The 25445-nt window shown below is 37.9% G+C and overlaps 1 protein-coding gene across 3 annotated transcripts in view; it reads left to right on the forward strand.

Moving 5' to 3' along the window:
- The window catches only part of LOC137388717 (carbohydrate-responsive element-binding protein-like), a 36632-nt gene that overhangs the window by 5782 nt on the left and 5405 nt on the right, over window positions 1-25445 (forward strand). The window contains exons 4-10 of one of the 3 annotated variants that reach the window (XM_068075167.1): window positions 4221-4303; window positions 6442-6561; window positions 12147-12444; window positions 12537-12560; window positions 15877-15936; window positions 19222-19883; window positions 20042-20188. In XM_068075167.1, coding sequence (XP_067931268.1) covers window positions 4221-4303; window positions 6442-6561; window positions 12147-12444; window positions 12537-12560; window positions 15877-15936; window positions 19222-19883; window positions 20042-20188 — 1394 coding nt within the window. The remainder of the gene's footprint in view (window positions 1-4220; window positions 4304-6441; window positions 6562-12146; window positions 12445-12536; window positions 12561-15876; window positions 15937-19221; window positions 19884-20041; window positions 20189-25445) is intronic. The other 2 variants (XM_068075168.1, XM_068075169.1) reach the window with 2 other exon arrangements.

The raw sequence follows: 25445 nt of genomic DNA on the forward strand, positions 1-25445 counted from the left end.
CTGTGGGAACCAGCGTCTTCCTATAGCTTTTTTGCCTGTCAGCTCCATTTAAACCGTGATTTTTAGTTTAAACTTAGTTTTAACGTAACTCTTCTGCTATCAATTCAGTGAGTTAATTAATATTATTTTGAAACGTTAACCCATTTGGAATACTTTTATGGCTGGAGCCAGATTTGCTTCAACGAGGTCATTTTTTATTTCGCTTTTTTAAACTAAGTGTGAGCCTGCAGCCAAGCCAGTTGAGTTTATAACATGCTTTCATTTGTTAGCGCGATAAGTTTTATGTCGAAACCTTTTGCTTAGAGGGTTGAGCATTATTTGTCCGCAGTGATCTAAGAAGATTTGAATTTTATAAAACTTCTGGGCAAATGAGTTGGAAAGTAAAATTGATTACTGTTTAAGATGAGAGCAAACGAGACATATTTGATGTTGGAGTTGTTTCTGGCTTGTCATCGTAACTAATACTTGTCCAAAAATTAAGTGATTTGAAGTTTGATCGATTTTTAGCAACTTTCTGTTCATTCAATAATCCAATGTTTTCTAGAATGATCCACGCGGAGTAATATAAAAAAGAGTTTCCCTGTCTTTTTCAAAAGCTTCAATTTGTGGTAATTAAAAAGGCTTCTGGGATCACTTCACTGTATTTTAAGTAGGCTTGTATGATTTTCTGATGCCGGTGTAACATCTATCAAAAAGGCTAGAGTAGAAGATAGCTGATTTGTTTGGGTTTTTATATTCCTGGTGAAATAATGCAAGTACGGGGTTCAAAAGCTGACTATGTTTGTTGTGAAAGTTTTGGGTGAGCTATAATGTAGTTCCATGAAGACCTTGCTTTTTGCTTTCTCAACCAATAGTTTTTCTCAAGTCTTTGTGCCGGCTTGCATTCATTTTTACAGCAAAATTTAACCTTTTCTGTGCCTTGCGTCTCTGCCAGACAGCAGATTTTAAGTAATGTCAGTGACGCTATATATTTATAAATTTTTCTCTGCAAATTTGCTCAACCATTGTTTTGCGCGAATTTGGTGGGAAGCCTTTTAGTAACAAAATGGCAGCCTTGCTGACTTTACGTGATTTGTATCCCAACTGAGCTGTCTAGCGTTGCTTCCATTGTTTCCAAACTGATTCATCTGAGTTCCTGTAATGCAGTGAACCTTGCAACGTACTTAGAGTTTTGTTTGTATTGTTGGTTATATAATAACCACTTGAGTTATGTTAGTTCATTGCATCACAATGACTTCCTTTCTTGCCTACCCTAGGACACTTATGTATTCGCGGCATCTAACTTTCGCGTTTTCGCGGCAACAGCCTCTCGCGAAAATTTCATGAGCGAAACTAAACTATCATAACGAACGAGCGAAAACACGAAAATAAATGGCTTTCTTCATTGATATTCACAATAAAATCGTCATATTAGAAATGCAGGCAATTTTCGTGTGTGGTTGGCTCATTGGGCAAGTTTTGCTAAACTCATTATAGCTAATACACCGACTGAGCAGCTTGGCAAAACAAATTAAGATAATAAATTTTTTTTGGAAAAGCCTAGACAAATGAAGAAGATGATGATATTAGTTTAGTCATTGAATTTGTAACTGATGAGGATGACAGTCTGGTAGGAAAAGTCATAAAATTGAATAATAATTATTGTGGTGATGAATTTTATTACCAACCAAAAGCAATAACAACCCGGTGCCATGGCCACCGCGGCACCGCGTGCTATAAATACTTGAATTCTAATATTGGTACCAATCAGTCACTGCGGCTTTGACGTCATTGATAATCTAGGAAACAAATGGCAGCAAGCGATCAAATTACATTATTGATCTAGCCTACACATTTTTACCTGCGGTTCACAAATACAAACTACCGTACTTTTCGGACAATTAGCAGCTACTTTTTTCTGATGATTTGAGCCATGCGGCTTATTATAGGTAGGCCTACAAGGGTGCGGCTAATCACTGTGGCTTATTCTGTGGCTTTTTCTTTCACCGCTAGGGCGCACTAACGGGAATCTCCAATTAGTGCACTTTTAGCTGTGAAAGAAAATACAAAACAATGCCTCACGGTACTGTCCCGTTAGGCACTAAGTTAAAAAGCGTCGGATAATACGAAACTGTGCCGTTCTGCACTGTTCCGTTTTAAATGGCGTTAAAAAGCACAGTCCTTAGTTCTGCGACCTATAGTAAGGTGCGGCTTATGTATTGTTTTATTATCGTTTTTGGAAAATAAAGCACATGTAGCTTATATAGAGGTGCAGTTTATAGTCCAAACAGTACGGTAGTCCCAAATTGAAAAATATTTCGTACCAGCGAACTGGACCTGAGGAATCTAATGTTTGTTCCACTGCATTTATTTTCACATCACTATATTTTCGCACTCATCAGAGCTTCGAAATTAAGTTCCAGCGAAATTTTACTCTGTATGCTACTCACGAAACTAAATACTAGCGAAATATAAGTGTCCTAGGGTATGGAATATCATAGCTCTATGCTTTTGAGGGTTGGTGGCCTGTAGAACAACTTGGGTATGTCTATTCAGAATCGCTTTCCAATTGCCCATATGTGCCAAGCTAGAGCTTGTAGCCACATTTCCAGCTCAAGATATACCACCGTGCTTTCCTGCTCAATTGCTCGTTAGAAAAACTGGTTTATCTTTTTTATTATTGGCTGCTTCTTAATCTTCTGTTGCAATAAGTAATACCCTTGAGAGCCACTAGCTGTCTATGGAAGGCATGTCTATGAGTAGTTCTAAAGATTAAAGATTAGCGATTTTAGTTACAGCTTGCTTCACCTGTAATGCATAACAGCCGTAATACACCCATCATCATGAAGTAATTTGCTTGCATTTGCAAAGACTCTCTCCTGAGTTGCAGCAAATTCCAGCAACGTAGCTATTCTTGGACACTCAAGAATTTTATTATCATACTCAAATATGATATCTAAAAAATTAGCATACAAAGCCATTTAGTTATGTCAGTGACAGAAGTCCCAAATTCCGTTTCTACTTTATTGTAATTTTTAAATCAACACCAGGGTAAGAAAAAGGCTTTTTGATGCGCCCGCGTTGTCAGACTGAAATATCAGCTGATTGAGAACCTCAAAAAGTTGCCACTATTATATTATGATTACTAAATGAGTCGAGCTAGTAATCATAATAGCTAGTAGTGATCACTATTAGCTATCACTACTAGCTATCACTTCCAGCAGTCACTATAGCTAGTAACGATAGCTAGCGGCGATTGCGATCACTGCTCACTACTAGTGATCGATACTAGCAATAGCCACTAGCAGTCACTACTAGCGATCACTACTCACAGTCACTCATACTGAGAACTTCTACACTCGTATGGCGTTTCAATTACCTTTCAAGGTTCAACCCCGAGTGACATCTCACTTGACTAATAAACATTCCAAACTGTTTATTTAAGATCAGGTATTTCAAACAGCAATACGGGGCTGTAAGTAAATTCGCAGCATCTACATGCATTATAGCCAGCTTTATATGTTGGCAGAGGTTTCAACCAGGCCAATGTCAGCTCATTTGCAAGCAAGATCTTGTTTGTTTTACATATTCAGTCCTTGTCGATCATAGAATGATAGTCGAGTTTCGAGAGAGTCGAGATAGTTCGAGTTTGAATGTGTGAATACTTTTCTAGTTGTTGAAGTGATTATGAGATTTCGTATCACTGCATAGGGACGTGTAGGTGGCCCATGGTTCGCATATAAAATCTCAATATGTCTTCCACGACAAACTATGTATGAGCATTACTTTTAGATCGGAGGAAATGTTTGTGCGAAATAAATTTTTTGTTTTGTTTCAGAATTCTTAGAATCAAAATCTCGACTTGTGTAATGATCTATTGACAAGGTCATGCAACACATAAATATGTTGCTAGATGCTTGTCGACTTTTATAATGTAACACTGTTGTTGAGAAGCGCATAGGATCACAAGTAAGGAAACTTTTGAAGCCGTGTAAATTACATTTGATGTAATGTTTTAAAATATCAGAAGTCTTATTCTCATGCTGCTAACCACATAGCTATTAGAAAATTTCCTGTTGCCTATCTGCTCTATACCATCATGGAAAATCCATCCTTTGCTATGTACACACCTCAAACATTTACAGCGCATCATGGCAAGTTTTATGACTGGTGAGAGAACCCAGTCGTAATGTATTCTTTATTAAAGCATCTGCACAATTCTCATTGCAAATTTTTTTTAGTTGGGAAAGCACAAGTGAACAGGAAAAGGGCAAAAATATGCGATTTCTCAGGGAAAATGGAACACCAGCACATCAAGCCTACAGTAAGAATAACCTACCTTCTTGCTCTCTATGTTGACAGTTTAGATTGTTCTGTTGACTATTTACCATGTCCCACAATAAGTGAAAGACTGCTTGTAGAGTGTTGTGTCATTGTGTAAGATTTGTTGATAAAGACAGTTGCAATCATTAGCGTGGCTCCATTTATATTTTGGCAAAGCTATGTTATAACCAGCATTTTATTTGGCATAGTTAAAAAGATCAAGCTAAGTGTAAGGTAGTTCAGTTATACTCGCATTCAGTTTTTCTATCAGAGTGGTTCAGTGGAAGTTGTCATTTATTGGCGAAACTTTACCTCCAATTGTTTGCAGCAGTTCAACATCAACTCATCAGCTGCCCTGTACAGTTAAACTCCTATAACACATGATTGTACTAACAACTTGTGTTGGCTCCTGTCTGCTGAGCGCAATGAGCTCTTCTGTTGCCAGGAAAGGCATTTACTGAAAACATCGTAAAAACATAAAACAAATGTAGTTACCAAGTATTTCTTTATAAATGGTATGGGATATCAGTCAACTTGTTTTCACCAAGATCCACTGATATCCCACAGATCTTTTATTAATCGTACCAATAATATAAACAGCCCACAAGGATAGGCGACGGCTATCATATGGGTGGTGTTTAATGATGGAGCTCTGTTGGGATGAACCCGAACATAGCACCGGAACATAGAAATATATGCTGAATAAAGCTCCTTGTAAATTAAAAAAAATAATATACTCAATTGTGGTTATTTTACAATCAAAAATATAGTTGCCCAATATTGTCACTGTTATGATCATTCAGTTGCCATTCACAAACATTCGTGATATTAATAGTCGTCATTGTGAAATCGTCCAAATTAGGTTTTATATTTAGATTTTGAGTATAAAAACTACACTGCACAGTTTTGCCTGCTGTCCCATCTTATTGACCAGGTCAAACAATGTGCCAACAATGAAAGGCTTTATCATTTTATATTAGAGGTGGCAAAATATTAACCAAAAACTGGGGAAAAAGGCCGTTGTTCGGGTGATTTCGTGTAAATTACATTTAACTTTAAGCATATATTACGAATTTACGACCCCTAAAAATCTCAAAATTGGTAAAAATAGTAATTTGAAATGTTTTATTTTCCACGGATCAATTTTTCTGGTTAGGTATTACCCCTCATCTGTAGAAATTCAAGGTTTGCTATTACGAACGGCAGGGGGTTGGTTGAACCGCAGGGGGTTGGTTGAACCGCAGGGGGTTGGTTGAACCGCAGGGGGTTGGTTGAACCGCAGGGGGTTGGTTGAACCGCAGGGGGTTGGTTGAACCGCAGGGGGTTGGTTGAACCGCAGGGGGTTGGTTGAACCGCAGGGGGTTGGTTGAACCGCAGGGGGTTGGTTGAACCGCAGGGGGGTCTACTGACTGAATGAGCTAATAACATGATAGCAGCGAGTCGTGTTTTCCAAAACCTAGCAAGGCAACGCGACCGCCCCGCGAGAACTGTGTTAGCTCCATAACTCAGGCTAGCACAATCCCGACAGAGCTCGATCATTACACCCCGCCCATATGATAGACGTCGCCTATCCTTATGGGAGTTTTATATCATTGATCGTACGAGTTGCTACGTCTTTAGCCCTTCTAGTAGCCTCTTGGTAACATCTTGGGAGCTCTTTAGTAGCCCTTGCGGTAACATCTTGGTAATCCCGTGGTAGCCCTTGTAGTAACCATTTGTGTGCTTTTGTACTTTGGACTCTGGTTTATATGATTAAAACATTTGCTTGGTGCAAAGTCATAGCTGTCCATGTTATGGGATATTAATCAGTAGAATGATTTTCAAAGTCATTTGAGCCAGTCGTCTTTATGATAAATTGTAATCTGGTGCTTTTGGATATTAGTAGCCCCACATCACCTTTTCCACCTAGTTTCTAGACTAAATGTTCTTGGAAAAGCTTACCTTCAGCATAATCATAACCTCCGCTTTGCAGCCTATGTTCGTAATAAGTGAAGAAGTTGTCTCACTTCCTCCATAGAATCCGTTATGTCCATGCTTCACTACAAGCACATGTTAACGCGTTTCAGGTGGGATTTATTGAGACAAATACATGTATAAGATTTTGTGGTAATTACATTGCCCACAACTCCTTGTTTTCAGTGTGTGGTCTTGGAGGGAAAGTATTGGAAAAGAAGCAACGAGGTGGTTAAGAATGAATACATGAAGTGGAGGGTGTTCTTTAAGGAAAGGATGCAGCAATGGAACCCAGACTACGATCGTGTAAGGCTCTGTCAGCTTTTCATTTCATTTAAAGGTTGACTTGCAACAAAATTCACATTACAGTTTATTTGATATCAAAAGATTCACCATGTCTTACTCTGCTGTGTTGTAGGTGCAAAATATGTGGAAACCTGATTACGAGCTCTTCAAAGCTCAACAACGAACAGTTAATCGCCGCCATCACGAAACTGCCATAGATTAGAATTCCTTTCCAAAATTGCTCAAATGGGACATAGCTGAACAAGATAAGATGGCTTCTGTTTACACTTTCATGCAACCTCATTTGGCGAAATATTTTCACAAATATACTTCACGAATTCAATAAAACCATGTCTATTGTCCTTACGCGTCTGTTTCATCATCATTGTAATGGTGTCACTTTGAGCACTGATATCTCAAAACCTACCGTAAAAATTCGTTTAATTTTTTAATCTTAGCTCAGAGGAGTGCATATCATCCTCTGATGAACATGACGAGCCTGTTGGTCCCCTGTGATAGTCGACGAAAAATGCTGCAGAAACTATTTGCGCTGTTTGGCAGGAAGCATGGGTCTCATGATCAGATTACGACTAGACAATTAGACCAAGCCGAAACAAAACTGTAAACTAGCGAGCATCTATATTTGGTAAGGGCTCTTCGGTAGAACCCAAAGTGTTTGTCCTAAACTAATGCTACGAGAAGTTTTATATTGAGCCTTTTATTGGCCTTTCAATTCATGTGAGAACATCCCATGTCAAAACAATAACCAAATCGTTTGACTACGTCAGTGAAATAAATTGATTCCAATATACGGCGGTTTTGTGATGGCGACGATTAACTTCGTTTTGAGCTTTCATGAGGTTGTAATCACATTTCCACATATTTTGCACCTACAACACAGCAGAGTAAGACATGGTGAATCTTTTGATACGAAATAACTGTAATGTGAATTTTGTTGCAAGTCAACCTTTAAGATATATTAACAGTTGTTACCGAGTGCTGACCGATACAAAGTCAGCTCTACAAAACATCCCAAGTAGTCAAGTAGCTTGAATAAGCAACAAATTTATATATGTAATCCCACCCCCCCCCCCTTCCTCCAATTTCACGATCAATGGGACCGGAGTCCCTCCGAATATAGTAAAGTGAATTGGAATTTTCTTGATTGACTTTCAGTTTATCTTTCAACTTCAGTCCCAGTACAGTCATACTTCGACTTACGAGCTTAATGCGTTCCGAAACGGAGCTTGTATGTCAATTTACTTGCATGTTGGTGCAATTTATTTATATATAGAACAATTAAATATATATTAATTGGTTTCCATACTCTAAAAAATGCAAATAAAACACTCGCAACGAGATATTGTAACAGAAAAAACATGTTGGTTATTGTCATAATTTACCACATACTTTCAAAAAGCAACAAATAAAAAATAATGCAAGGAAATGTGATTAATTAAAATGTAAAATTAAATAGGCCTACGTACATACAATAGCAGCTAACGCTGGCATTTGCCAGAGAGGGAGATATAAGCTATCCTTCATTACAACAGTTGACTTTGATAAATATAGATTTTATCAAAGTCTTAAAAGACAAACTTAGAAGCACACCTCAAAGCAAACTTTCATTTTTAACTTAATTAACGTAACTGAAATTTCTTCGGCGTTCGTAGTTTAAAGTTTCTCGCTGGTTAGCTAATTTTTCCTTTGTTGCGCTCTCACGACTAGCCGGCCGTTTTAAGATAAACCTATCTAAGGACGTTTGCCTTTGTTGCCCTTTCAACATGTTGCGATTAGGACGAACTCAGGTGTCGTCACAAAGGGTTAATGCACGACCACTAGCCAACTTGTTCGAATGTCTATTTTTATAGTTTTGATAGACAGAACCGGCCTTTTCACATACGTAGCATCGTTTCAGTTACGCTGTCACCGGCCAATTGTTTATCTTTTATCCCATGCCTGAGCAATCTCTCCATCAGCGGTCGTGAAGATCGCCACGCCGTTTAGAAACTATGGTTAGTCCTTTTGCGAACTAAATGCCATGAATATAATCTTTCTGTTTGATAATTGTGGATGTATTTCTGTCATATTGTTGAGCTAGCTCAATCACGCATACACATTTCGCATATTTTTCAATAATTTTCCGTTTAATATTATTATGTTATTATTAATTGTTATCATTTGCTTTTTCTTTGCATTATCTTTCATTTTACTGGCAAACTTTCGGTCTACGCACAGCACTTTTAATTCACATAATTCTGCACTGAAAATCGCGCACAAAAACGTGGTATAAATGTATAACCTGAGCAGTTAAAAAATACAGAGTGATTCTGTTCTCATAAAACACATCCGGCATACTTGGCAACTGACTCACGTGCTCGTATCTTAAACATGGCTCGTATGTTAGTTCTAAAATTTGCTTAAAAGCTGGCTCGTATCTCAAGTTTCTCGTACACTGGAGCACTCGTAAGTTGAAGTACTACTGCATTTTAAGCCGGAGAATACAGTTGTGTATAGTACAGGTGTACTTTAGACTTCATCTGGACTGAATATTCGTACTTGTGATTAACCGGGCTCGTTGTGAGGAAGTCACATGTTTGTAAATGTATTTTATGTATGTACATTTAACCATTTTAATTTTTTCAATGTTTTTAATTAATTTTTACCGATAGTTACAATGATACAAAATGTTTTTCTGGGTTCGCTCAACATTATAATGGCAATTCATCGCTTTGTTCATATATTAGTGATCAGAAGGTTAAATTTTAAGAGCCCAACTATTTAATGCTTGAACTTGAAAGTGTGAAATGTTCATTCGTTGATCAGTGATTTCTGAGGGCAGCTGCAATAACATAACAGTAGTAGTTTAGTTGTTATTCACGTAGGAAATATAATACATCACCTAAGTCTACCTGCTAGTATAGCTGCCAGAGTAGCTAACAGTATAGCTATCTGCTTGACTAGCAGTGTAGCTATCTGTTTGGCTAACAATGATGCTATCCGCAAAAACATGTGGAAAATGGCTAGCATTAGACGGGCGCTAACCCTATACAATGGTTCCTCACTTGTCTGAGTTATTGGCCGCCAGCACTGATCACCAAGAGTGAAAAGGTGATAATTAGCATTGGCCCATGGTTTTTCACAAATTTTAAACCAACCGGAATAATTAAAATACATGGTTCTTGTGTTGCTTGACCTGAAAACACTAGCCTAGATTAGCTTTCTCGCTAAACTTATGGTAAGGGAAATACTGCCGGCATATATTACTGCCAGGTCTATTCTTGTGAATAACCTTTGCGTACGTACGTAGCCAGCAATATACGATAAGCTAATCCAGCTATGTGTGTTTCCTTACGAAGCTCCGTTATTATTACTCTCAGAGGGTCAGAGGCTAATAGGGTCAGTTGTAGAACTTATGTTGCCCCTGCCTTCGTGTCACACATAACAGAACTAGGACTGCTACAAAATCGCCGTTGCGCTATGGTCATGAGCGATGAAACCAGAAGTAGTGACTGCTTGTGTTTCAGCGCTTTAGGTATGCTCTCAAAGGATTAGATCGAGCGGCCAGAGTTTTGGTGCAGTCGTCAGTGCTCTATGTTAACATACTTGACTGACTCGGTTGAAAATGAAGAAGGGCCAGAAAGTTTGCTATTTTATTATTTGCTAATACTGAGTAGCAAGGAGAAGATGGGGACGATTAAGGTGTAAACACACTAGGCGATTTTATCGCGAGCGTCATGAGGGCGGAGATATCGCTAGCGTGTGCATAAACACACTTGAGCGATTCACTAGCAAGCGATATAATGGGCATGCCCACAAACTGCCAATAAAATTCCGTATCATTAGTTTCTTCGGAGTTGTTAATAAATTTAGGTCAGTCAATATGGCGCCGTCTAGGCAACAACGTAAACAACTTACGCATTTGTTATTAAACCTATCTCACTTTCACGGATTGTACACTGCCTACACTACAAGGAGACATAAGAAAAACGATTATTGCATTTTTAACTGTAATATTTTTCACTATTTTTATGCATATTTTATTTTGTAGTGGTTTTTTATGTTTAGGCCTAAAGTATTAAATATTTACCGTTCTCAAGATGGTCAATCTGCGCAACGATTGACTCCAAATGTTGGTTTTCAACTTGGATTTTTTGCAATTTCTGTTTGTTATGGTGCACATGACTAGGAGTGCTATTATTAAATTTATGAACAATTCAGTGCTCGTTCTGAAGATGTTTCAATATTAACAAAATAGCAAATTGTCGCTGATGTACGTTGGTGAACATCGATAAGAAATAATTACCCACCATAAAATGGCATTATGGTAAAATCCAACCAATCGAAATGCATCTCGCTAGCGAGAAAGTTGTGTAGAGAAAGTCTAACGTTATCGCTCTGGATGAGCACGCTGGGTGAATTCTAGCGCAGATTAGCGCTACGCAGCGCGATATTGCTCTAAATATCGCCTAGTGTGTTTATACCTTTATATGAACTATCGCCTGCATTAGAGGTGGGAATTTGGACATTTGCTACAAAAAACCGTTTCTAGGACAATTTTGTTGTGCTGCTTCGTCTTGATATGTCGACTAGTGCAAAGAACATTTCGGATGCCAGTTTTACTGACAGTGTTAGAGCATCTATTCTATAATCTCAAGGTCAAGTAATCGCTGACTCCGACCTATCATTGCGAGCAAATGATAGATTTGCTCGCAATGATAGGTCATTGTGAACAAATCTATCTGTCAACCGACATGTCAGAAATATCTGTATAATTGAAAAGTTTAGAAGAGCCAAACCTTTTGATTTGTCCTCTGTCCAGTGTTTGTTAGCAAAATCAAAAGACAATGAGTAGACTGAACTATAACAATGGTCTGTGTATGTCTAGCCTAATTTACTAAATGGACTGGTCTGTAATCAGTAATAAACTACGGAATGTCCAGCGTTGCATGGGTAACAAAAAAGTTTTTGCACAGAAAATTAATTTTCAATCAACATATATATAACATTCACCATTCTAACTTTTATCCTTCACGTTTCTAACTTCTGTGAGCTATAAGTTCAATTAAGTTTATCTTATATTTACATAGATTTATAGCATTTTGTGGGAGTCTTGGCACCCATTTTTGCTTCTAGTAAACTGTTTTTTCTAGTAAATTAGTTGAGTGTGCTAAATGAAGCGTGGGTATTTTAGCCGATTGCCATTAAATATTGATAGGTGTAATAAGTATGTGCGCAATTATTCTATAGTATCGTAAGTAGGCCGTGTGGCGTAGTGGGCAGTGCGCCTGTCTACAGTTCCCGAGTGTAATTCCAGTGCGAAGCGGTTTTTCAGTTCATAAAACTTTTGCCATAACTGGACACACGAATGACATGACAAACAAACACTGAGATCTATATCGATAGATTTAATCCTTTCGCTGCTGGAAGTATCATTTTGCTGTTAGTCCATGACATTATCGGTGTGCAATGAAAGATCTTTTGTAACTTTGTTCTATAAACAATACATTGAGATTAGCTAGAAGTCTGTACCGCATGGTTGAGCCGTTTACCTGCATGTCGGGAGATCGCAAGGTTTGTCATATGGCGTCACTGGCATGTTATAGCAGGTGCCAGACATTGAGCTGCTGGACAGAGTAGGTCGGGATGGACAGGATACGATAAACACATTTGTGCAAAACCAGCGCATCAGGGCACATTATTCACCTCCAGAAATCTCCAGAGATGAGTACCATATGGATCTCTCTGATGATCTATTTAATACCCTCCAATCGTCTGGCTTTCCATACCAGACTAATCGCGACCTCCTTCATCTCGAATCCTCCGACCTCATGCAACCAGAGCTGATTGGCTTGGAACCAGACCTGTATTTTTCTGAGCAGTATGCAGCAGAGCCTCTGCAAGGTAAAGCCTACAGTAATTAATGTTGAAATAGATCGCTTTGCTTTTCTTCGCTCTTCCTATCGGCCTTTCATCACCTTAAACTTTTATTACAGAGTTAAATGGAAAGGATATTAAAGGTGATTCGCTTGTGTGATTGCTTGTTTATTCCATAAGAGCGGTAATCACTGTACTTATCTGCAAGCTGAGTTATTTCGTACAAGTTTTACCTCATCCAATCGCATTCTCTTAGTCTGTTTCTTTGCTGTATTCACCATCTCTTATGTCTCTTACTCATCGTCATATCTTCAGCTACGTTCTCTCATGTTCACTTATCATTTTATCCACTCCATATCATACCTCTCGTCTTACTGTGTCTAATCAGGTCATCAGGCGGTCATGTGATGTCGTATGTCAGCGGCTGGGCTTACATTTTCAGTTTAAACTTGTTTATACGTCCTACAGTTAGCTAATACCGGTCATACACAGCTAAGACAGTCAAACATTCACATCTTAAGTTTATCCATTGTGACATTACCATCGTATGCAGAAACGTGTCCATTGCAGCAAAAAAATTTATAAGATTACACTGCATTTCGTTTAATTTGTTTTACAGCCCAAAACCTGTTGCTGAACTTTCAGATTTTTATGCATAGTATTGCAATCATTTTTTTACGTAGAACTAAATGAAAATTAATTTCTATATAAGGAAATAAATTAACAATGACAATAACCAATAAAAAGCCAGTCTCTGTCACTTCATCCTTTTGTTCAACTCGCGGTAAGTCTGGTGATGTCTGGGATTCCTTTCATTTACAATCAGATAGTCAGCAGGTTGGTGTTTAAGCGGCTGGTTCACAGGAACTAGATGGAATTTTAAAACCAAATAGTGTTAGCGACCTGGCTGAAGGCTTGGAGCATATATGTGTGAAGTTTTGGTGAAATCGGACAAAAATACCTAAGTACACAGCATTTTTAAGGACAGACACACAATGACAAAGTGGGATTTATTAAAGACGAACTTGCACAGGCTTGTAGTAAATTTTATGAGAAATTATTGGTATTTTTCTATTATGATTATTTTTTATATTTGAGGCAATTTACTTGCCAGGATGTTCCAAAATTGAAATCAATAAAATTTGATCGTGGTTAAAATGCTCAGATCAAGTGAAAGCGTGATTATGACGTCGAGAGTTTCAATTCCGCAAAGGGATCGACAGAACAGAGACACGTAACGCTCCAACTTGAACACAATAGCCGATATCAACTATTGATAGCAACTAGTGAGGTCATTTCACACTAGTGTTGGGCCGGTATCTAATTTAGTGCTAGATCGGATATCCTTGCACTTTTTTATCGGTTTTCCCGGTATCGGTATCCTCGGTATTTACCATCTTCGGTATCCTTTGCCAACTAAGAAAGTTCGCTATTGTCGTTCGATATATGGTTTTCAGTGTGTGTTTAAACATTGAATGGTTTAAAGTTTAATGGTTTAAACTTTAAACCATAACTGTCACGAACAACTTTTATCGTTGTTGCTAGGTAAATCAGATACGTTGATTCCGATTTTGTACTCAAAATAAAGATTGGTCTACTAACTTTCAAATTCAGAAAAGCTTTTTTACAGCGTTTTAATTTCTGTCTCAAAAACAACACGGTCGGCACCACAAGCTCCGCCCATAGATATGTGACGTGTCATAGCTTTTTATAGAAACGGAAGTTGGAATGTTTAGACCGATTTAGAACGATAGCGATGGGTGTCTTAAAACCCATTTTTCGCCAAATCCAGCCTGAAAATAATCTCAGTATTTTTTGAAAGGTAGATAACCTGTTTAAAATGGCTCGTAGCTTGTTACAGACTGTTTAATGGGCTGAACGCCGAGAAAAATGAGCTCAAAAAAGCGCGATTACAACGTTAGCCTGTGATAAAATCGCGCTTTTTTGAGCTTTTAAATTGTTTTAATGTTTTATCTACCTTTCACAAAGACTGAGAAGATTTTGAAGGCTGAACTTAGATAAAAATGTGTTTTGAGACACTCATATCTATCATTCTAAATCGGACTAAATATCTCCAACTTCTGTTACTAAAACGCTAGGTTACGGCATCAACCCACCGTTTGAGTACAATGATTATAGGATTCATCCGTTTCTGCAATCTGACTTCAGAAGTACTCTTAACGCATATCTATGCTTCGAGGTTGATTGAGACCATGTCCTACCTGTGAGGAATACTTCAGACAGAAACTATAAGCTTTTTACTCAATGACTGAACCGAATATTTTAACTAGAGAACTAACCAGAAACCTAATCAAAAGTTTGAAATAACATTTAGCAGCCTGGTGAAAAAACATTCTTTAGTCAGCAGTATATTGTAACGGCAAGGAGACTCCTCGTTTTAGCAAGCCAAAAAAGAAAAGAAAGATGGAAATATAAATTTCATGATAGATATTTTTATTGTTTATGCTATTAAAAAATATAGTTATTAATACAAACGTTATGTATAATAGAGAACAGATAGATAATGGCACACAACAAGCATGTCACAAGGTCGTCGTTAGAGTCTTTATACATCCTCCCATCTTTCGAGAAGAACTCCCAAACCTTCGAGGCTGGTGGCATTATCAATGTAACGTAATATAATAGTAGATACGGTAAGTATGAAAATGTTCGTTGAATTCGTTTGCCAATGCGCGCTGAGATTAGCATGTTTGTCAAAGAGGCGTTTTTGCAATTAACCATTAACAATCGAAGATTTTCCAGCGCAACAAAAATCTATCCGGATAACCATTTACCGATAGGCTTTTACGGATAAATACCGATCATATCAAACCGGCTGCGGATAACTAGCTGTCACCGAAAATGATTGGTTTCCTCGGATACTGAGAATCCCTCTGTGTCGGTAAGAGCGGATAACCAAATACCGGCCCAACACTATTTCACACGTAGTTTTCTTCTGAATATTTTAATTGGAATGAAGTTTTGTCGATTGAACAGCGGTTAAGTTTTGTCGATTGTAAACTTGAAACATCCTGTCAGTCAGATCACCTCAAACATCAACAACGATCGCAAATGATAGAAAAATGCCGATACTTTCTGATAAATCTACTAAAAGGTTATGTAAGTCCATCTCTAAGTTGGCTGTGTCATTACCCTTATAGTCATGGCTATATATAAACACTGTTGGACATTTCTTTACTGCGTCCACTCTCTCTCTCTCTCTCTCTCACAGGGCCTACCGCTTTGCCGTATCCCACTCTTTGTCTATACGTTGCTCTCACATATGCTCACATCTGGTCATTCTCGTCTGTTATTGTGGCCTTTCCATCAAACCTTTTTTCCAGTAACCTTATGGTTTGTGTGGAGTGGGGTGACCGCTTACGTGTGGCTACATGACTTATCTTTTCCCTTGGCTTCCTTCCAAACGTTATATTCATTCATGTTAACCTCGGGTTACAGAGCTTCTGGCAGATGTCATGCAAATGGATACAAGATTCTCTACTGGACAGAAACGCCCTGGTACGTACAATCATTGATTTGCACAGAGTTTAATAATTAGCATTGGTTTCCAGGTTAAGAACTTGTGGCAAATACATGTATCATTAAACTAAATTAAAGGTCATTGACCTATACCAGTGGTCATTGATCCGTACTGATAGTGTTTGACCTTGACCAGCGATAAAAGAGTTGATTGATTCAGTGAACCTCAGCTTTACACAAAGAGATTAATCGTTGCGCAATATCTACTGACCAATTCTTTTATGTAAATTCATTCAGTCAGTATTTGTATGGTTTGTTCATACATAGAACATAGAGCTCCTTTCTCTTCATCTTCTCTTTGATTACTCTGTCTCCTCCGTCTCGGATTCATCATCTCGTCTCATTTGTTCTTGACACTAAGCTCGCCCCGAGTTAGTCTTTACGCTTGACCTATTCACTGTGACTTATCGTGCCACTCAAGGCCAGTTAAGACATTCACCAGCTTAATGACTACTCGCAAAATGTTTTTTGGACATTTGCAATTCTACTGTTAAATGAGCATGATCAGTTTTTTCGGAGTTATCTCATAGGTCATGGAAAATTATGCTGAGCACGTTCTTAATTTTCCAAGATTTCTGCGTTAAGCAGTTATGTTGAATGCGCTCTTCCATTTGTAACTTGTGAGGTCAACTCTTCGTTGTGGTCATATGCATAGCATCAATTAATGGCTTCATATTGGTGTATCTAACACTGTAAATGCTTTTTAAGTTATTCACCAATTGGAATATCCTTCAGTATAATCCATCCACACTCAATGACGTGAACGACATAAATAGGTTCTTAGCTGTTACAAATCGCATCTCTGTATTTACTCAGAGGAGAGAAGTCTTGTTTCCAGTACGATTGTTAGTATCTAATATTTTATTCTAGTTCAAATGAGGCAATGCGTAATTTCTGACACACATATTACGGAAACCTTAAGGGGAGATGAAGATTTATGTATCTGATAAGTTTGAAATAAATATAGACTGTCTCTAGTCAATTAGGAACTCGTAGAGCCCACACGCACTTAGACTACTGTACGCAAAGCTAATTTTTTCCAAGATTTGCTCCAGATGTAGGAGCAAATATTTCCATAAGATCACACTGTATATTTTGTTCAAATCGCTTCATAGCCTAAAAAACTAATTATTGATGCTTCAAGTAATTACAGATAGCATTAGTACAAATACATTAAATAGATGTGTATAAAAGTAAGCAATAATAATTAAGAGGCTTTTATTATTGCTTTACCATGAGGACCTGATAATGGAAGTGTAGGTCGTTCACTGCATAGGTTGGAGGTAGAGGTGATGGCAGAGCTATGCCGTGCAGTCTTTTTGGTGTAGTCTAGGTGTAATCTAATGTCTAGGTGAAGTCTAATGTTCAGGTGAAGTCTAATGTCTAGGCGTAGTCTAATATCTAGGCGTAGTCTAATATCTAGGTGTAGTCTAATGTTTAGGTGAAGCCTAATGTCTAGCTGTAGTCTAATGTCTAGGTCATGTCTAATGTCTAGGTCATGTCTAATGTCTAGGTCAAGTCTAATGTCTAGGTCAAGTCTAATGTCTAGGTCAAGTCTAATGTCTAGGTGTAGTCTAATGTCTAGGTGAGGTTACTGTTTCATTTTGAATTTTTACTAACCTTTGACCACTTACAAAACTGCAATTTTTGAACAACTTCTAACAGTCGTGTTCTTGAAAGTACCTTAGGTATAGATTCAAATATTTGTTCAAACATGAAGTTTTACGTTTGAACTTCGTACAGTGATATGATCGTACACGTTAATAGAGGTTCAGCTGTATTGTTCATTCGATCTCTTTATTCAGTCCTAGTATTTGCTCAGTCTCCGGTGTTCTAGCATGCTGAATTAATTTTATCATGCTGTATGACTTTTGTGCATTTTATGACAAAACAAATTCAAAAATTATACTTGTTTTCAGATTTGCCGACAGACTTATTTGTTATCAAATCACCTTAAAAACTGTTTGTGTATTTCATGCACTCTCTTTTACACGTCTACCTTATTGGTTAGTTCGCGCAAGGAAGGAACCGAGATGAAACTTTCTGCGACCAACTTTTTTCTAGTCGTTCTGTTATCTCACCGATTCAGCAAGCTATATATAGAACCTACGCAGATATCATCTTGCTTTAGTATCTTTTGGATTTCATATAAATTGTCAACAGACACTTCTTAGTATCAGCTTACTATTAACTATAATTTACCGAATAACAGCGTTATAGATGAAGGTATGGATTGAGGAGTGCGTATGTTTATTTTCATGTTTCATGTCCTACAGATATGGCATGCGTTTTTTCATATCAATTTAGTTGATGGCATCTCGTTCATTACAGAATCATTTCACAACTATCAGAACCTGTGTGCATAGACTACAAATTGTAGAGAAATGGCTTTCTTTTCTATGAACAAGTGATCAATAGCTTAGATCTAGCTGCGTCCAATCATATCGAACCTCTCTCCTAACGATTTTATGAAACCTGACTTTGTTTGATCAGGAAACCTTGAAAGGTTCATCACTTTGGACCAAACAATTTCTCAAAAGGTTTTGTCTCAGGTTTCATCGTATGTTTTATGGATTCATGATTACTACTTGCCTTTTCCGCTTTAATAACCCATTTCCTTGAGCATTAGTTTTTCCGTCAACAGTAAATAGTATATTTTCAATTGTTCAATGAATGTTCTCACCCCAAGTATTTGTTTATTATATAATATGTAAGATGATTTGGCAAGGTTTTGATGAACTGACAGCCTATTAAGTCTTTATTAACGGTTGCTGGAGACCTAATGTGTGTATACTGGTAGAAACATGTACCAATCAACAAACGCATCTTAGCCAGTCAAAATAGCTGAAATGCTTTTGTATAAACCTTTATGATAGCACATATGACACACGTGCTCAACATGAAATATTGCTTGTTTGTGTAGGGCGTTTCAGAAAAATCATGCTGAAACCCGTAATTTTTGGATGCTCACAAAAATGTTTGCAAACGGTTTAGAGAATCTAGTGGCTTGGAGTTGTCAGTTCACTTTTCTTGGACAAAAATTAAATTTTGAAAAGCGTTTAGCAAGTTTCCTAACAGATGTTGCCCCATATATTACTCTAATGTGTTTAATTTACATTGCACTTTCAGATGTTGGCTTATCGGATGTTCACCTTTTTTCCCTCCTATGGCACCGAATTAAAAGGCCAGCCAGATGTATTTTGAACAACTGCCAAGCCTCGAGCTAATTCGAATGTGTTTTATTCGTAAGTTATTTTGTTGTAGTGCTCGCCGAGTCACAGTTTTTGTCAAATATGGCCCTTCCTCCTGCCTACCCTGCAGTAAAACGCTCAAGGTCAAATAATCTACAATTGAGTGCTTCTGCCACAAACAGTTGCACTGACCCACTCGTAGACAATACTATCGACAACTTCCATCCCACTGCCTTCACACCCTCACCACAATTTGACTTGCCTCCTGTTACCAGCATGCCACTCCAAACTCAGAATACCATTTTACGTCAGAATACCTATTCCCCACAAGTACCAGCTCAAGGCGATTACTCTGGCACTGCTGTATCAACACATACCTCCCGACTCTCTGATGTCAACTACCAACGTGCCAATTCAGTAACCTCTAGTCTAGACTACAGCTGTGGTTCTACTTGCGTGACGTCAGGCAACAACTCCTATAATATGTCAGACTGCTCGCACAACTTAATTTCATCGTCTCAGATTCACTCCGCCCAGTCGTATCCAGTCGATAGTTCTTACGCAAATTCATTCACTGTAAACTCGGGTGTACTAAACCATACTGGAGGAGGTTACGCCACTACTAGCTTAACAACAGCTGGTGGAATTCAGCAAACGAGTCTTGCATCTGATACCCTTCATAGCAGCGGTGGTCTACCATCACCAACAGACCAGGGTGAATTTAAGAAGCCAGAGGTAGGTTTGACTGGTTGCATCTCTCCTCAAGTTCATCGACGAAGTGTTCAAATATGGTTTACGTAGTTGCTGTTTTCCGAGTCGAGCATAAAGCACAGCGTTCAGTCATGGTGTCAGGTGGTAGGTGGTATTAATCGGAGTCATGCAATCTGTTTCAGGCAAAGATAGCTAAACCAGGCAATGACACCAAGTCATCCTTTCTCACCAAGTTACTAGGAAAACCGCTAGACAAGGAATCACAGGAGCCAGCATCTCTAGCCAGTACACCGATTCATCCTGTCTACTTTCCTGCCTTCACTCCAATAGTATGTTCACTTATTAGTACCAGCTCGCCATTTCAGTAAAGCGAACTTTATACTATTTGGTCATAAATAGTTGTTTAGATGCCAGCATTGTTTACTCATTGCCTATTAAGCGGCTTTTAGTATGTCTAATGTGTCGATTGGTTGATTTATGTGGAAAAGCCATTTTATTAAAATGTGATACATGTTACTATAATAACTGCCAGATCCCTCCATCCGTTGCATTGTGGGATTCAAACCTGAGACATTCACCTCGGTGGACCAACACCTCAACATTGGTGCCAATCTACCGCCTTGCGACTTTTGAGAATAATTGTGCAGCTAATTATTCTTTGTTCCTTATCTGCAAACCTGACGATCACTCATGGCACACTAGATTCTCAGGTACTATTATATTTAAAAAGTACCGTAAAATCTCTCATTGAACACCACCTCTAGTTAAATGCCACCTCTATTTGACTGCCACTATGGGAGATGGGTTGAAAAATAAAGCGCCACCCTTTAATTAAATGCCACCTCCATTTGACTGCCACTTTGACAATCTTTGATCTTTACGAACCCATAATAGCGATTGATCAGTAGAAAAGTGTCCACAAAATCGTATTAATAATTAATCATTTACATTAATAACAATTAATTCTCTCGTTGTCCAACTTCAAGGCTTCTCATTTTTTCATTACAACTTTAAAAGCAAGACCGTAGAAATAATTAATAACTTTATCAGGCTAATAGTAGTTCCTTGTTAAATGTGGTCTTGATACTTCAAAGTACAGTCAAACATGGATAACTCGAACTTCACGGGACCGAGCAAAAGTGTTCGAATTATCAGAGCGTTCAAGTTATCAGAGCACTGTCACAAGTCCATATATTTACTTATTTATTAAAAGATACATGTACATATGCAAACTATAATATAAATCAAAAGCACAAATGGCTTGTTTCAAATTAAATGCTTCTAATGTAAAGTTTAAAACGTTTTTATCAAAAAGTATAGAGATTTTTCTATCACTTGAGATTGGTTTGTTGTTTGAGGTGATGTTATTGCCAGGACGTTTTTTTAGATTGACATTGACAAAACTTGATCGTTGTTGAAATGCTCAAAAGAAAAGACATCTTTTTCTTTTGAGCGTTTTACCCACGATCAATTTTGCCGATTTTTCTTGAAGTTTATGCAACTTCAAGAAAAAGTTACCAAAGAAAAATCCCTTACTTTACCTGGGATTCGTTAAGAGCAACACTCCGAGGCAGTTCAATTAAAAGCTTTACGAGGTTTAACGGTACACTGTATATCACTCACGCTTTTTGAATGGATACTTATTGAATGTACACACGTATTCTGTGTTTAGGTCAAACGATGAATAGTTTTTTTTAGCTAAGACACGTATACGTTTAATAAAAACAATTCTTAAGACGTTTTAAACATTCAACATTCCGACGTTGATTCAACACGGAATCAACGTCGAAAAACTATTCGTCACGGGCTAGCCGGGTCACGCACTCAAGGATTTTAGCCACGCACATACAAAACAACATGCTGTTTTTGTTTTGTATGTGCGTGGCGAAAATCCTTGCGCGCGTGACCCGGCAAGCCCGTGCTATTAATCGTATAGCAGTATAAATCAAATTTGACCAAACCTTTAGAAAAGTCGTTGACAAAATTATTTTGCCGATGGTGGTAATAACAACGCTTATGAATTACGAAAATATGAGGTTTACCTCTATGGCTTCGAATAAAGTGATTTTCTAAAGCGATAACAACCGTTTCGGTAGCCGTTGGGCAAAAAACAGTTCGAATTAACAGTGTTGAGTTCGAGTTATCTATAGCAATTTATCATTACGTGGGAACGGACCAAAGAAACTGTTCGAATTAACCATGTTTTCGAGCTATCCGTGGCCGAGTTATCCATGTTTGACTGTATATGAAAATTTGTTTACATATATGATGGTATATGAACGACTAGTTTTAGGCTAAAAGTTGTGCCTAACTCGCATGCAACTAAAAGTTTATCGTTATATGTGTTTGTGCTAGATGCAACGCGTAAATGTTTTGCTCTGCTAAAAAATTGTTTCACCGCTAATATCGACTAGTTCAGCAGTGCAGAAGAAGAGTTGAGGTCAGAAGACATTGTGGAAGGCATTGAACAAGCAGCACAACAGGTATACTTTTTCTCGACAGCAACAATCAGAATGCGTTTGGCCAAGCAAATGGTGCAAAGATTTTTGTTTCTAAAACGTTAATTTTTGTTTGCGTATATTATAAGTATGGTTCGTTTATGACACTTGTTCATAAATATATATTTGTAGCATTTGGTAGATTATAATTGTTATATAATTTATAAATTTGCAGATTTATAGCATATTATGTGATAGCATCCTTGCGGTAATCTGATCTTACAATGGATCGGTGCTCGTAACTCCTCTTCTAAGGCACATAAAACACTAGTTTTTGATGCAAACTGTAGCAAATATGAAAAAATGCAGTGAGCTGTCATGCAACATTGGTAAAGATAGATTTAAAATAAGATGTCTTCAAACTTAAAAAGAAATAAAAATTGAAAGCTCCAACAAATTGTAAAGTATCGTACAATATCATCACAGGTTAATTGCTAGCAATAGATATCAACTGGTAGAGATATTTCTCGGCTTCCCCATGCATATTTATTAAGAGATCTTTGACAAGTTGGAGGTAAGTTAAGGCAGATTTATTGTATCCAAAAGGGTTAAGGTCACTCCAATGGAAGGAGACGGCAAAATATAGCCGACGTTCGCTTCGCCCGTAAAAGGGCTAAACTTATCTTCCCAAAATTCTGACGAGTCATTTGATAAAAACAACGCCAGCCTCCATTTGACCACCACTATTATAATATAAATAGAGGATGGGTTGGAAAATAGAACGCTATGGCATTTAATTAGAGATTTTACGGTGTATTACAAAACCCTTGAAAGCAATATTGTTTGTGTTCTCTTGGCAGTTCACTTGATTCTCTACAATTTGAAACCCAAGCTGCTTTGTGAGTTCAAACAAAAGTACACATTTGTTATATAGGAAGAATATCAGGCAGTTTATGATAGATGGGTTTACAATTTCACTAGGTGTGTCCTTAGTCATACGAGTTACTAGTATTAACAAGTCATTTAACCGTTATAGTTGCACACTAGGTGAGAGGTACATAGCATTAACTAAAACACACATAGTTGTCAAATATTCAACCTTAATTCAAAATTGAACCTACAAGTTGTAGCAAGCTGGTGCTGAACATGAATAGCGCTCAAACCCAAACCATGTCAGTCAGTATGTGGTTCCACAGATCTAGAGGCGGTGATTTAGATCTTACAGCTAAAGGTAAACAACTTCACCCATGCGATGTTTCTACCATAAAACGTTCCTACAATCATCACTAAACCAGAGTTTTTGTGAACAAGCTTCAATGCAAAATTATAAAAAATCAACTTTATTGTCCTTCCAAGTTAACTGAGTTGACTCACTTTTTAGCTTGACTTACTTATCTATATACATATTTCTCAAAATTGGTATGTGTGTTGTTTCAGCTATAGCTATCAAAATCTCGGAATAAAAAATCCGTAAAGCTGAAGATATGATCTCAGTACCTCTCGTTGGCCAGTCTGATACCTTACTAACTAAACCACAGGAGCTTGATAGATTCGCTGTGCAATATATGTCACTAAATGGCAGCAAATAGGTTACCGCTTTCGGTCACGACACAAAGTATTGGGGTAACTAACCTATTAGTAAGCTTACTCAAATTATCCATTGGCAATGTGCCAGGCTAATAGCAAGTGGCAGGCAACTCTCATTACCTCTTATTGTTAATAAACTGATTTTGCATATCCAGGCAACGCCCGGTAGCACAGCTAGCAAGGGCAAATGTTGTTGTATGTTAAATACAAATAAATCTTTTGTCCAAATACTTTTTTATTACCCGGGGCAACGCCGGTTAGCACAGCTAGTTTATGATAAACCTGCTGGCTCATCAATATCTTATTGATCAATATTTATGACAGCGCCAAGATTTTAGTTCAATATTTGGGATTCTAAAACTTAACGTGCATGTAACTGCGCATGGTTGATAAGACTCTCCCTGATAGTAAGGACGTCTGCCCTTACAGAACCGATGACAGTGATGAATGGCTGGTGCTAAGTTATATAACCAGTGAAGTCACCCTTTTATTAAACATACAAATATGGTCTAGAGCTAAATACTTGCGCTTGTGCTAAAACCACATGAATTTCTAAAAAGATGGTAATCTAATAATATCAGATAACAAGCTTAACTGCAGTTACAAGTATTGGCTTATAGAAGAATTGCTGGTTTTAAGGCCACCAACTACAGATAAAACATTCTTAGGCATACGATCACCAATTGTTGGGATAGTAATTAATACCTAGTCTCCTACTACATACTGTATATTTGACTATGGTATACACTTGCATTGGTAATAGGTATCAAATGGCCAACTGAACAATAACATCGCTCTTGATGCCTATGCAAAGTTGAGACTAGCTGGCCTTCCAATCAGGAAGGCTTTGTATTTTTTTGCCAATGTCAAGACTGCTATTGCTTAATTTATGGTAGGCGCCTCGAAATGCGCTCTTTTCAAATCCCTAGGCTCTGCTTGGCCTTGTCTAATAACCCAAGTTACCACTTCATCTGTGGAAAGAAGACGGGTACGATAAGTCAAGAGACTGCAAGTTTCCTTACCTCTCACTCGGGAAGTTACCATCCTGTCTTACTGTAACTTTCGGGTGTGTGCATAGGGCTATCCTGGGCTGCTCCATTTTAATCTCTCATGTATTTTAAGTTGGTGTCACGGTCTAAATTCATTCAAGTAGAGAGTCTGGCTTCAGCTTTCTGCCAGGTGGTAGGTTTCTTTCCTGTCACCTTATGTACTTTGCTAAAGTTTCTTTGTGACGCTTGTAGCTCAAAGTTTTTCTCTTAAGTGTTCTTGCACCAAAAGTGTTTTATCAGGTTTGTTTTGGTGTGAAGCACGAAAGTTGGCTCTGACGCTGACATCTTCAACAAGCGCTTTCTAGTATCAACTGGGGTTTGAAATAAAAAAGTCATTGCATTCTTGCAATGCAGGACGTGGCATTCTTGTCATTGCATTCTTCGCTCCAAAAGAAAAATGATTGTTTGAGCCTCTTCTGCTGACTGCTAAGCATGCAGCATCAGCGAGCATTCATTTGCTGCTAGAGCTAACATTATTCTTATACTTTAGAGGTTTAGGTTAATTATTGATG

This window comes from Watersipora subatra, chromosome 2 (genome assembly GCF_963576615.1).
Source record: "Watersipora subatra chromosome 2, tzWatSuba1.1, whole genome shotgun sequence".
Taxonomy (NCBI): Eukaryota; Metazoa; Bryozoa; class Gymnolaemata; order Cheilostomatida; family Watersiporidae; genus Watersipora; species Watersipora subatra.